A 12,455-nucleotide genomic window follows, 5' to 3' on the forward strand; every position below is an offset into this window, starting at 1 on the left:
TACTTGTACCTCAGTTTAGCTAAAAACTGATCTTTGTGTTTTCTAACTTATTTTTTAGGCCTCGATCTGTCTACCGTCCTTTAAATCCACTGGCGCCTAGTAGGGGTGGGTCTTGCCTATTTTATTTTCCCATGCACTTCTTTTAACATAGTGACTGTTGCAGTACAAGTGATGCAGCTAGCAATGTTCAGTCTGTAGGTGTGTTTTCTGCTTTTTTAATTTCCTCTGTAGAAGTAGCTGTACATTTTTAATATTTAGACTAAGGCTTGTGGTGCTTTATTACATACCTAATCTTATCCTTATAGGTTTATTAACATCAGGTAAACTGATATCAAAACTAAATTTTAAGTCTCAGACTGTTTACTAATTATCACATTAGTCTTCCAATTTGAATGCACTCTGGTATTCCTGTGTCTTTTTTCAAAAAGCATTTAGTCACTTCAGTTCATACTTATCCTGGTGTAATGTAGTTGTACATTTCTCATCCATAGTGTGCAATGTTTGCAGGTGTACAAATAATTGTGTTATTTGAAGGAATGAACACCTAGGAAGAATCAGTTATGTGCAAAAGTGTTTTAAAAAAGTATTCTAATAACTTGGGATTTGTTTTCAAATTTAAGTTGAAAGCTAAAACATGCTGTTTCAAAGTAATCAACTTTCCCCTGTGTGTGTCTTGTTTCCCTTAAAAATTATCAATTAGCCAATAGATTCAGTTAAAAAAATCACCATTCACTAGAAAATCAAGGTCTCTCAATATTTATAATTACTAAAAGCTGATATATTGCTGATGCACACAAATAAAAAGAATTCTAAGAATGGTTTAATACAGGGATCAGAATTTCAGGGAGGAACACTGGGCTAATTGTTGGACAGTGCAAACTAAAAACTTTGACTTCCTAACCATCTTTCTGAAGCTAAAATACAGCTTTCAAGAATATGTGAACTAGCTGTTACTAAGATTTCAATTTCTTGGTGACTTTCATTATTACAATTTGTCTTGTGTGGTCTTGAGGAACAAGAATGGAGGGAAGTAAAATAGCCTATTTTTTATAAATTAAATAAGGTTTCTAGCGCTTTTTGAGTGTTTGTAGTAAAGCCTGTGTTTCATTACTACTTTTTTGTGGAAATTATCTTTTTAAAGCTTATGTATTTCTTTTCTTTTTTTCCCCCTCTAAGGAGGAGATGATGGTAAGTCATCTTATTTTTCTTGACCTGCAGAAATGAAGTAAGCATTAGAGAGTTTTGGAATTTGGATTTATTCACTTTACTGTTATTGAATTAGAAAGCAAGAAAGTTATGTTTTTATGCAGATTATTGATCAGAAAACGTTTTTAATGGCCTCATACTTTCATTTGGAGTAAGGGGAAGGAGTGGAAAAGAGTAAAACACAATTCTATTCTTGGTTTTTGTTCTTCTAACAGAATGTGTTGTAATGATGTTATTAGTTCTTCCAGAAATCCATTGATACTGATGTCAGATCCCTTAAAGGAAGAGGGACAATTGGTATATTTTCTTGAATGCCCTTGATTTTAGGAAGGTTGGGAGAGAGTGGGGAGAAAGTATTTGATCTGCCCACAGTGAGGCAGACTTTAAGATTTTTCAGTCAACTGAAAGCTCTCGGGCAAGAGATCTAAATCTGAAGGAAACCTTCAGGCAGGTTAAGGTGAAGGCTGTCAGAATTGCACTCTGCCATCATGTCTTTCACCAGCAGTGCAAATAATCAGACTTGTGCTTCCATACATTGCTGAATGCCCTGCCCAGTAGCTTAGGCATGCTCATTCTTGTATTTCTCCTATTCTGTCCCCAGCAGATTTAAACCAGCCTACAAGTTAGCTGCTTCAGTGCTTGTTCTTATTTTAATAGATAAATTACTTAACTTCGTGTCTGTTGTATGCATAGTAATATGAAGATTACTTAATCTTGAAAATGAATACTCTTCATTTAACTATGTACTTTGTCTTTACAGGAGAATCTTTCTACACATGGCTAGAAGGTAAAGGCTCTTGGATGAGTTAATGTAGTGTTACATTCACTAGAAGGAACACAGTAGCACTTTTTTCATCTTCTCAAATATTTTTCATAGTGTAGGCTTTTTAGTTAATTGTGCAGAGCTTCTGAGTGTTGTTCAAATACTTCTTACCCCGAGAGTCTTAAAAATCTTCTCATTTACTTAGATGGTGTACTCCTTAAACATTTAAGTGTCTTATCTTTTATAAAGTGGGAGTTTACTTCATTGCCTGTTACTTTGAATTTTCTGGTTATTTTAGGCATTTAAGCAGAGGCATTATTAGTAGTAATATTGGTAAGCATTATTATTTGGAAACAGCTTTAAAGAACCTTAAAGATTTTGGTGGCTCTGTTAAAATTTTCTTTTTATTCATGTAGAAATGGAAATTATTGCAGTAGTAGCAATCAAAATCCCATTTTAGAGGTATGCAGAAAATTGAGTCAAATGTACTTAATTTTAAAATGAGTTCATTCTGCCTTTCCTAAGACTTTACTTGTCTGGTGATATTGTAGGAAAGCATATAAATTTACACACCTTTAAAGATGAAATGTCTATAAGTGAGGACACAAGTCAGCCTCACAGGTAGCCTTTACCATCAGCTCTTCCTGCTTCCATTGGTGGAGATTGGAGTGGTAGGAAAGTTGCCCAAGCATATTTTTCAGAAGAACAGCCTCTTAAATTTGGTTCTAATTGAAATTATAAGTAATTACTGCATATAAATTCTATTCTGACATCTCAGTGCCACTGTTTCCATTTATGCTAATGATGTCTGTATTCATCAAGTCATATTTTCCAAGGTTTTGTCTTGCTCATTTAAACCTTCAGTGAATTTACAGTACAGCTATGAAGAGGTGTTTTGGCTTTTTCCAGTGCTGTAAGGTTTTCTGGGCCTTTTGGTGTTTTCCTTTGGGGCCACTCCTCTAATTCAGTGATAGCTCTAATTGTAATTTAGATGGGTCACAGTATATTTCTGATTTCCAGACCATCAAAATTCAAGATTGTTTCAAATTTATTGCTCAAATAGTGTAGGATTCTTATTTTTGTGTAGCAATTTATCTGTGCCAATTGAACGGATCCTTATTTGACTGTTTTTACTAGGACACCAAAAGAGCAAGCAAGAAGTATCAAATGCCATTCTTAGTATATAAATATAATATAAAAAATAGGAGGTAGTTTTTTCCTATGATGGTTATAAGGGCTTATTAACAATACTCCAGTGCTGTAATTGTGATTCTTGAAAGTCAGCAATGCAGAGTTGCATCACTAAAATGTTGGGGTTTATTCATTTTAATAAATTATTTCCAGTGTTTAGTTTGGGATCTGTTTGTTGTTTTTCCTGGACAGGTCTGTGCCTTGAGAAAAGAGTGTTCTATAAACTCATTTCTGGACTCCACGCTAGCATCAATTTGCATCTGTGTGCAAATTACCTTCTTGAAGGTATGTATTGGTAAAATTACTGACTGGAATTCTGCAATTTCTGTAGTATGTATTTTGATTTTTCTGAAAACTGTTGGGGTATGCTTAGTTGGTTCTATGTTCTAAATGTGTCTTTTACTACCCCTGGCCTTTTTTTTTTCCTCTCTGTAGAAACGTGGGGGAAGCCCCGCTGGGGACCAAATGTGAAAGAGTTCACTCGCCGCTTTGACCCTGCTGAAACGAAAGGAGAAGGACCAAGGAGGCTCAAGAACTTGTATTTCTTATATTTGATAGAGCTGCGTGCTTTGTCAAAGGTCGCGCCATACTTTGAGCGTGCAGTTGTCGACCTTTACACTGGCAATGGCCATGAGGATGCTGAATCTAAAGCTCTCTTACTAGATATCTTCAGGGATACCAAGTAAGGCATAGGGGTTTTTTTATCATTAGTCTAAAACTTTCAGTTGTATTTGGAAGTGAGAATAGGTGATTCCTTGATAGGATAGGACAAGGACAGAGGAATGAAGAAATCACGTTTAAGTAATGGGAGAGATTGAGGGGAATTTGCAAGTTAGATAGGAGAGATTAATAGTTTTGAGGTTTGAATATACCAATCTTTAAGAACAAACAAACAAAAAGCACTCAAAAACCCCCAAACAACTCAACACCCCGGGCTACTCCCTGTGTGTTGCTTTTTCTGATTCTTCAGTATAAGGTGCACATTATTTCGAAAAAGAAAGTAGTACATACAGTCTTTTAATGGTCTGCTGAGTAATCCAGCTTTTATCACAGACTTAACCTCTGGTGGTTTGGCCATCCCTTCTTCCTTTATTCCATAATGTTTTAAAGTTCAGTTTCTTTGCTCTCCTTTTTGCTAGTTTTTTGTGATTGGTAACATGTGTAGTTTCTTTGCTGTCCCTAATGATGATCTTGCTAGGTAATTGAGATGTAGCCAGGCAATGATCGGTTGGAAGGCAAACATAAAGCCAGTTTCAGTATTAATTTGAAAACAACTGAATAACAGATTTCAACTTACAGTGACTGAAAAGTAAAACCAATACCACTGAGTAATTTTTTAAGGCAAATCTGCAAAGACTAGGAACTCTGAAAAATATTTTACATTAGTGGCATCAGCTGCTCACCAAGCTTAACTGAACATCGTAATTTATGCCAACATTTGTTTTGATTGTATTTTGTCTTTATTAGGTCCTTCCATATGCACTTTGATGAAAAGTCCATGTTTGCTGGAGATAAAAAAGGAGCCAAGTCACTAAAGGTAAAGCTAGTTTTCTGAATGACATCCAAAATACCCATTTTGAAGTTAGGCTGTTTTATTTTGGAAAGACCTTCTGCCTACCACAAACATACTGCTGAGAGTAAGGTTTTTATCCCTGCCTTCTCTAGAGTTGTGTCTGAGGCCTTTTAATCAACTTTATGGTAAGGTGCTGTTCTGATCCAAGCAGACTGAAATCTCTGGCTTTGTGCCTTGAATGTGGCATCAGGACTGTGGTGGGGAAAATGAGTATTACCAGTAAACACAGTGGTGCTTACTTTTAAGTAGAGTATGTATTTCACATAATTATCTGGATAAAAAGAACCCACCCAGTCATGTTTGCTTTACAAAATGATGAATTATTTAATACAATGTATAGTATTGTCTCATAATACAGTACTTAACATTAGAAAACACAGTTCCTAGACATGGGAACCTAATGGGAATGCTCTATCTACCCATCAACTTCCAGTGTTAACATGCCCATGGTATAAATTGCACTTCCACAGTTGGGAGTGGTGCTTGGTAATGAAGGTCTGTTCTAATATTTATTAACACAACACTTATTTTAGTAGTGGTTTGGAATGTCATCTGCATTACAAAAAATACTATGAGAAAAGTGGCATTGTTCTATCAGTCCAGCTAATGTTTTTTGGACCTTAAACAATTGAGATCAGCTTAATTAGTTCTGCACTGTGGTTGCTCCTGCTCTCTCTGAAGTTGTAACAATCTACCCATAGTTTTGAACAGGAAATATCATGTGTGAATTGCAACCTGTTTATCTAAAAGGGCAGGGACACAGATACGTTTATCTTATAGCTCAGAAAATTTGGACAAAGTTCGCAGGAAATCAGTGTACAGAATCTAAGCATTACCATGCATATTCTGTATTTTGGGGGGGGTTTGTTTTTAGAAATTAACTGTTAGAAGTGGCTTGGAAACCAGATTCAGGGTTTACATGGATCTTTATGGCCTGACTAAAGCAATGGTTTTGTTCAGTTTTAGTAAGAGAATTGATGTTCTAATGGTACTAGGTTCATAATAAACATTCTGTTTTTGTAAAGCGAAGATGTACATGAGCTTACGCTTTTTTATTTTACTTTTAACTGATAGGAAGAATTCAGATTGCATTTCAAGAACATCTCCCGCATAATGGACTGTGTTGGATGTGACAAATGCAGGCTGTGGGGCAAGCTGCAGGTACAATTTATTTTGTGTAGGTGTGTGTGGTCTGGCAGGGGCAGGTCCCAAGATAAGAGTCTATTTAATTTTAGCAGAACACACCTTAGCATTCAGGCTTTCTGCACATGGTTGGGCCTTGGTATCCTTACCTATATGTTAAAAATACATATATGTTTATTTTACCATTAAGTATTTTAACATTTTTTCAAAAACATTTAATTTTTTAATCTCTAAAAGAGGTATTTTTAAAGCAGATGATTCACAGTGACATATTACTAACAGTCAATATCTCACCTGTATTCAGTGACCAGATGAGCCTTGTAGGATCACTTATGGGAAACCTTCCTTTAAATACAGCACTTACTTGTTAGGAAAATCCAGTATAATATTTAACTTCATACACTGAGCTGTAAGAAAAGTAATTCAGATTTTCACCGTTTATGGCAAGGGCAGCAAATGAATGCAAAGGTGTGCAGTTAAGCTGAAATCTGAAAACCAGTTTCATTTTCTTGGCACTTGCTATCTTAATTTTACTGACAACAGTATTTTAAACCTCAAGACTAATATTGAAGTCCAGACTGAGAAAAGTTATTTTGGAATGCCTGCTGTACTATACCACTGTATTGCATTAAACTTATCAGAGTTCAATTTTCAAAGAGTTTGTAGCATCAAAAATCTGCTGAATTTCTGGAGTTCTGCTTATCTTGTCCTAGTTAATGCTTCTGATCTATTGCTGGTTATCCTCCTCACTAAGAACTATAAAAGGCCAGATTTCCTGACCTGTGAAAGGTCTCCTGCAGCCAGCTTCACCCACTTTTTGTCAAAATCTAGTGGTTACTTATGTAGCCCCATTAAAAGTGAAAATAAGAAAAGATATAAGAAAAAATACTTCTGTTCTATTCCTGCGTAGAAAATAGGGGTTGAAGTTGAAACTGCTTTGTTTGCCATTAGGACTGAAGGTGGAAAAAGCACATGTGTTGTGATACCTCATAAAAAAACTTAGTTTGACTTTAGAGGGGAAGGGGAGAGTAAAAGGGGAGGTGTGCTCCTGCAGGAGTGGGTAAGATAAGGAGCTGGAAGTGCTGTAATGGACATATTTTCATGTGCATGACCAAGGAGAAAAGAGATGGGAAAAAAAGAGATTAAAAAGACAAGGATGAAGAGCAAGTATAATTGAGGAAACAAATGTTCTTAAACCACTGAACCTGGTACACAATTGATGTCATGGATTTGCATTAGTACCCTGGTTTTTGTGCAGGTATTTGGTTGGGAGTCAGTATATAAGAATTGGTACTAAAGTTTGCCTAGATTAGTGTGTTTTTATCTTTTATGGTTTTATTAGTATTTGAAGGGATGATCTTACTGATGTTAAAACACTGGACTTCTCTTATAGACTCAAGGTTTAGGAACTGCTCTGAAGATCTTGTTTTCTGAGAAGGAAATACAGAGCCTTCCTGAGAATAGCCCATCAAAAGGTTTTCAGCTCACACGGCAAGAAATAGTTGCCCTTGTAAATGCCTTTGGAAGGTAAAATGTTATCATTTTAATAGTAGAAAAAAATAAAAATTCAGTATCAATACTCAGTTTCTGTGAATAAGACAGTATAGTATGTGTAGCTGTAGGTTTTAAAGGCTGAATTACTACCAGTGATATTGATAAACTTAATGCCTTCAGACTGAGCATGTGGATTATTAGCCTTAGTCTTCATTCTGTGTTTGGATCTAATTCATCTCCCTTAATGTCTCAAGTCTCATAAATCTACCTTCCACAAGATAAAATTTAAGTATCTTGAATTTGATTGATTTTTTTTTAATGTATCCCCTTCAAATGATGAAACATTTTAAGAGCTTCAAAAGAAGTGTGCATAGAGCATGCTTTGCTCATCATGTTAGCTCTTCAGATCTTGAATATAACAATCTGTTCTGTTTAAACAATCTATTTAAACAATCTGATAAAAGAATGTAATAAACTTTACTACCTGTGGTTAGGGATTTTTAGATGTTTAATGAAGCTGGGACAATTAAACATGTATATAAACTTTTAATCCCTGTCATATATTATGTAAATATAAAATGGAGGGTGAGATAGTAGACGTTTTGAGAGAAAGTGTATCTTAAGTGTGTTATTCTTTGGAACAGAATTGTTTGAGAAGACATCTAAATGAATGTGGTAATTTGTACTTTTGCTGACTTGGTAACACTTCGGTGGTTTTTGTTTTACAGGCTTTCCACAAGTATAAAAGAGTTGCAGAATTTTAAAGTTTTATTACAACAAACTAGGTAATGAAGGTCTTTGCACAACCTGTTAGTGAAGATCATTTACATGACTGCATCGAGCAGAAGGAACTGATCTTTACAGGACTCACATGAACTGATAAAAATTAAAATCAAATCCCAACTTGAATATTTATGTTTAAACTAGGAATGGTTGTTAATTAGAAAATATATTTATGAATGAAATATATGGTTTTTAAATGTGTAAATTATGCTGATCTGTTTATTTTTTAAGTTTTCTGCTCACAGTTCAGTTGTACTGAAACTTCATAAATTTTCTTATTTCCTTGTCTTTCTGAGACAGCTATTTTATATGAAAACATATGTTCCTCCACCCTGACTTGGCCTGTCTGGAAAGAGGGGAGTCACTACTTGTGTTGTCTCCATTTACTGAGCTGCAGTGTATTCTGAGGATTTGGTATATTAGTTCTAACTGTCAAAAGGAAGCAGGGGGAACAACCTCCAAAGAAAGAAAAAATAACAGCAACAAAAAAAACCAAACCACAAAATGGAAATAAGGCTCTTGCTGAGTTTTATCTTCTTACTGTAATAATGAAACTTACTTAAAAATAGCAAATTAACTGGGCAGAAAATTTTTTCATGCTGGGCTTCTTTGCATCATGGTGATACCAACATTTTTTTACCCTTGTCTTGTGCTTTTCAGCACTTTTTTTTTTTTTAATTACTACCTTGTCTCTGCAACAGAGGTACTTTTCTGCAGCCGCTTGCCTGCATTTACTCAAGGCAGGGGTCAGGACAGGGGGAGATGGTTAGTGGAGTGCTGCTAGCTGAAAAACCTCAGTCAATCAAATTTATGTTTACTCCATCTTATCTAGATTGTAATCACAAGTTCAGTTTCCAAAAGTTGTCTTTTCAGTGTCTTAAATGTTAAAATAGCACACTTTGGTCTTCGAGCCATGGAAATGAATTTGCTCTTTATGAGTTATGTTTGAGTGCTATGTTAAAAGGTCAGTGTAAAAATAACTTGCTTTTGTAGTCACTTTTAAAAAAGATGCTTTTTAAAACTCATAATCATACTGACATTTAATACCACATACTCTATCTATGCAAACCCTTACTGTATCTTCTTTAGAAGGATATTCAGCATTAAAAAACGGGTATGTTAATAACATTACTTTCGTAAAATAAGAAATTTCTCATGTATCATTGTTCAGAAATGTCAGTGATAATTTACTGGTGTCAAAACCGAATTCAGAAACAGCGTTATCATTCGTAGCAACCAAATATTGGTTTAAATTTAAAATGAAGTAATAATTTCTTTTAAACCAGCATGTTTAAAAATGAAGTTAGGTGTTATGAATGTAGGAAGTGCTGGTGCAGTGTAGATACATCTCTTGTTTTTAAAAACAAGTTTTCACAAAATTAAGTGCTCTTAAACATTTTTCACCCTATTACTGAGTGACCTATTTATATAGATTGTAACTGTATTGGCTTCCATAATGTGTTCCTTTACCACTGAAATTTTCTGAAGGCTGGAATACACTCTGTCCTTTGTTTCCAGACTAGCCTCAAATTTCTACCTGACTGGAAATGAAATAGACTATTCTGCTGACACTTGGCTTTTATAAAAAAATGCTGTTGCTTAAGAAATTTAACCCCTTTGTGTCAAACTGGGATAGTCTAAATGAAATATTGAAAAATAGAAAGGGAAACAAAAGAAAACAAACAAAAAACCAAACTAAACAAACAAAAAAAAAATCCAAACCACCCTTAGAAAGTTTTGGTGATAGTTGCACAAATTAGCGGTGAACTGGTATCCCAGTGGAAGTTTCTGTTTAACCTTACAGGTAACTGGACATGGCATTAGAGGAAGCTGATGCCAGTTTGGGGTTTTCTGTTTTTCCCTAGTAGCCTCTCTGGCCTGTGGGCACCTGTGTCTGAGCAAGTCATCACAGGCTTTCTTTTTCCAGTTAAGCAGAAGAGCAGGAAGTTTCTAGGTGGATTCATCTGGCCTCTTCCAAGCTCTGTATTTTCACCCTTAGAGTTTATTTTTCTCTATTAAATTGAAGTGGGACTCCAGGTAAGTAGCTCAAATGTGAACAGCTGTGTTTGGCAGATGCATTACACATGGAGCAGCCAAATTTTCTGAGTAATTGTGTATATCGAAAGTGTAATTTTAAATTGGCTGTTAATTCTTTGCCTTTTGGATAGATCTGCAAGGGCTAGAACTGTAGGCTTACTTGTGTAAGGAGTGCTGTATAACTGGGATTTATCTGTATTGTTGTGTATTATAGTGCCTAAAGCTTTAGGCAGGATTTTCTAGTTAAAATAAAAAACAAAACTGTATGACTGCACTGCCCCAGGAAGGACCTAAGTCTCAGAAACGTTTCTTCCTCTTTTCCCCTTGCTGTGTGGGGAAAGTGAATTGCTTCCAGCCTCCTCCTGGGGATGCAACTTCCTATTTTTTTTTTTTTTTTTTCCACCTGTGCCTGGCTAAAATCAACAGACACTGAAGCAGAATCATGCACTTGCTCATGGGACAGGTGACAGATTCAGGCATGCAGATCCTGGACACCTGGTCCTTGCAGCCCTCATTGGCACAAGGTTAGTATTGTTGGGTAAGGACATAAAGAGATATGAAGCTTTTCTTCTTCTCCTTTGTGTCATGGGAACACAGGAATGCAACTGAGCAGCAAACTGTGTGTGTAAGTTCTGTTGCACCTGAAGGGTACATCTCCTGATGATCAAATATGGAAGGCATTTCACTTCACTGTCATTGTAGAGATAGGACATAAGATTTTTCCTGTAACAAATCTAGTTGAAACAATTTTCCTGTCACCATCTTTTTTACTGTATCTGATGTACATTCTGTGACTATGCTGCCTATGAAGTTTTGCTGTGAGTTGGATGACTTAGTTCTTTATATGTTAAATTTTAAAAATTTACAGCTCTGTTTTTATACTAAAGAATAAGGTTAGTTAAACCGTCCATGTCCTGTAAGCTATTTTAAATTCCAGCTCCCTGTTGGAGATCAGCTTGTCAACACTGTCTGCCATTCATTTCAGAGTAACAGTACATTTTCTTGTACAAATGACACAATGATTGTAATCCCAGAGGTAGTGAGAAGACAAAGACAAAAACATTTAATTGTTCCCAGGTCATGAAGAGCTTGTGTGAAATGGTGAAAAAAGACTTGGTGCAAACTGCATTGGTAAAAGTAGGGCACTGTTGCTGAATAACTTGTTCTTTAGTGCCTGAGGAGGTAGGTCAGAATATCAATTTAAAACAATGAAATAAAGAGACTCGTGTAAGCTGGAATAATAAGTGTTTTCCTAGTTTTCAGCTGATGATCTGTGCTGTCATTGTATGTGCATGAAATACACTGTGCCACATTTTCTTGAATTGTGTTTGATGGTTGGGTTGCCTTTATTATCTGACCTTGTTTTGTGCTTTTCTGGGAAATGACCTGTAATATGTTGTAAATAATCTCGATGCTCATGTTTATAAAGTAGCAATCAGCAATTCATTATTTGACAATTTCTTCTTATAGCTATCCTATTAAAAATGTAATATTTATTAAAATCAAAATCAATGTTGGAACTGCTTATTGAGATCTAAACACTTCTGAATCTTTGTTATGTTTGAATCTACAAAATGCAAATTAAAGTATTTTCTGCTACACCTTCTTTTCATGGATGTGATTTTTGGTGTTTCATTTGAAAATATATTTTTTGCTTTTCATTTACCTTTCAATGACACTTGGTAGTTATTACATAAATTACTTTTGTGATAGTCATGTAGGATTAAAATGATGAGCAGATTTTCACTCTCACTTAAATTTCATTCAGAAGATGAAGGTAACCTGTATGTTTCTTGCTGTATACATTGCACTGTGGTGTGTCTGCACATCAGGAATCCATTGTAGAACTGCAGTATGCTTCTGTATGAATATGGCCAAATTTAGCCCCTGCTTAAGTCCAATTGTTTTTCGAGACAAAAAGGCTTATTTAGAAATGAAATCTGTTCTGTCCCTTTCTCAGAATAGCTTCTAAAATCAATTTTGTAAATTTTTTGTTGTTTGTTCATCCAATGGGGCATTTCATGTTGAAATTATTTCCCTGAAAGGGTCTCTTTTTCCTTACATGCATGTATTTTTAACAAATTGTCTTACTGAAAATTTGATAAGACATATTTCATCCCCAGTTTAGGTGATTAAGTGCCTGTTACACAGGTGATAATAAATTTAAGATCTTACCTCTCACATTGTTGTTCAAATTTCCTGTGTTTTAGAGTACTTAATTACTATGGTTGGCTACAGTCACTTGCCATTCCACTTTTTTGCGTG

General features: G+C 35.3%; 1 protein-coding gene across 1 annotated transcript in view; it reads left to right on the forward strand.

The window, feature by feature from the left end:
- ERO1B (endoplasmic reticulum oxidoreductase 1 beta) overlaps positions 1–11,795 on the forward strand; it is a 29,085-nt gene extending 17,290 nt beyond the window's left edge. The window contains exons 8-16 of the mRNA XM_058835666.1: positions 59–105; positions 1,177–1,188; positions 1,967–1,993; positions 3,353–3,445; positions 3,596–3,842; positions 4,628–4,697; positions 5,808–5,894; positions 7,270–7,403; positions 8,099–11,795. Coding sequence (XP_058691649.1) covers positions 59–105; positions 1,177–1,188; positions 1,967–1,993; positions 3,353–3,445; positions 3,596–3,842; positions 4,628–4,697; positions 5,808–5,894; positions 7,270–7,403; positions 8,099–8,159 — 778 coding nt within the window. The 3' untranslated portion in view covers positions 8,160–11,795. The remainder of the gene's footprint in view (positions 1–58; positions 106–1,176; positions 1,189–1,966; positions 1,994–3,352; positions 3,446–3,595; positions 3,843–4,627; positions 4,698–5,807; positions 5,895–7,269; positions 7,404–8,098) is intronic.
- The last annotated feature ends 660 nt before the right edge of the window (positions 11,796–12,455 follow it).

The sequence above is a fragment of the Poecile atricapillus genome, chromosome 3 (assembly GCF_030490865.1).
Source record: "Poecile atricapillus isolate bPoeAtr1 chromosome 3, bPoeAtr1.hap1, whole genome shotgun sequence".
Taxonomy (NCBI): Eukaryota; Metazoa; Chordata; class Aves; order Passeriformes; family Paridae; genus Poecile; species Poecile atricapillus.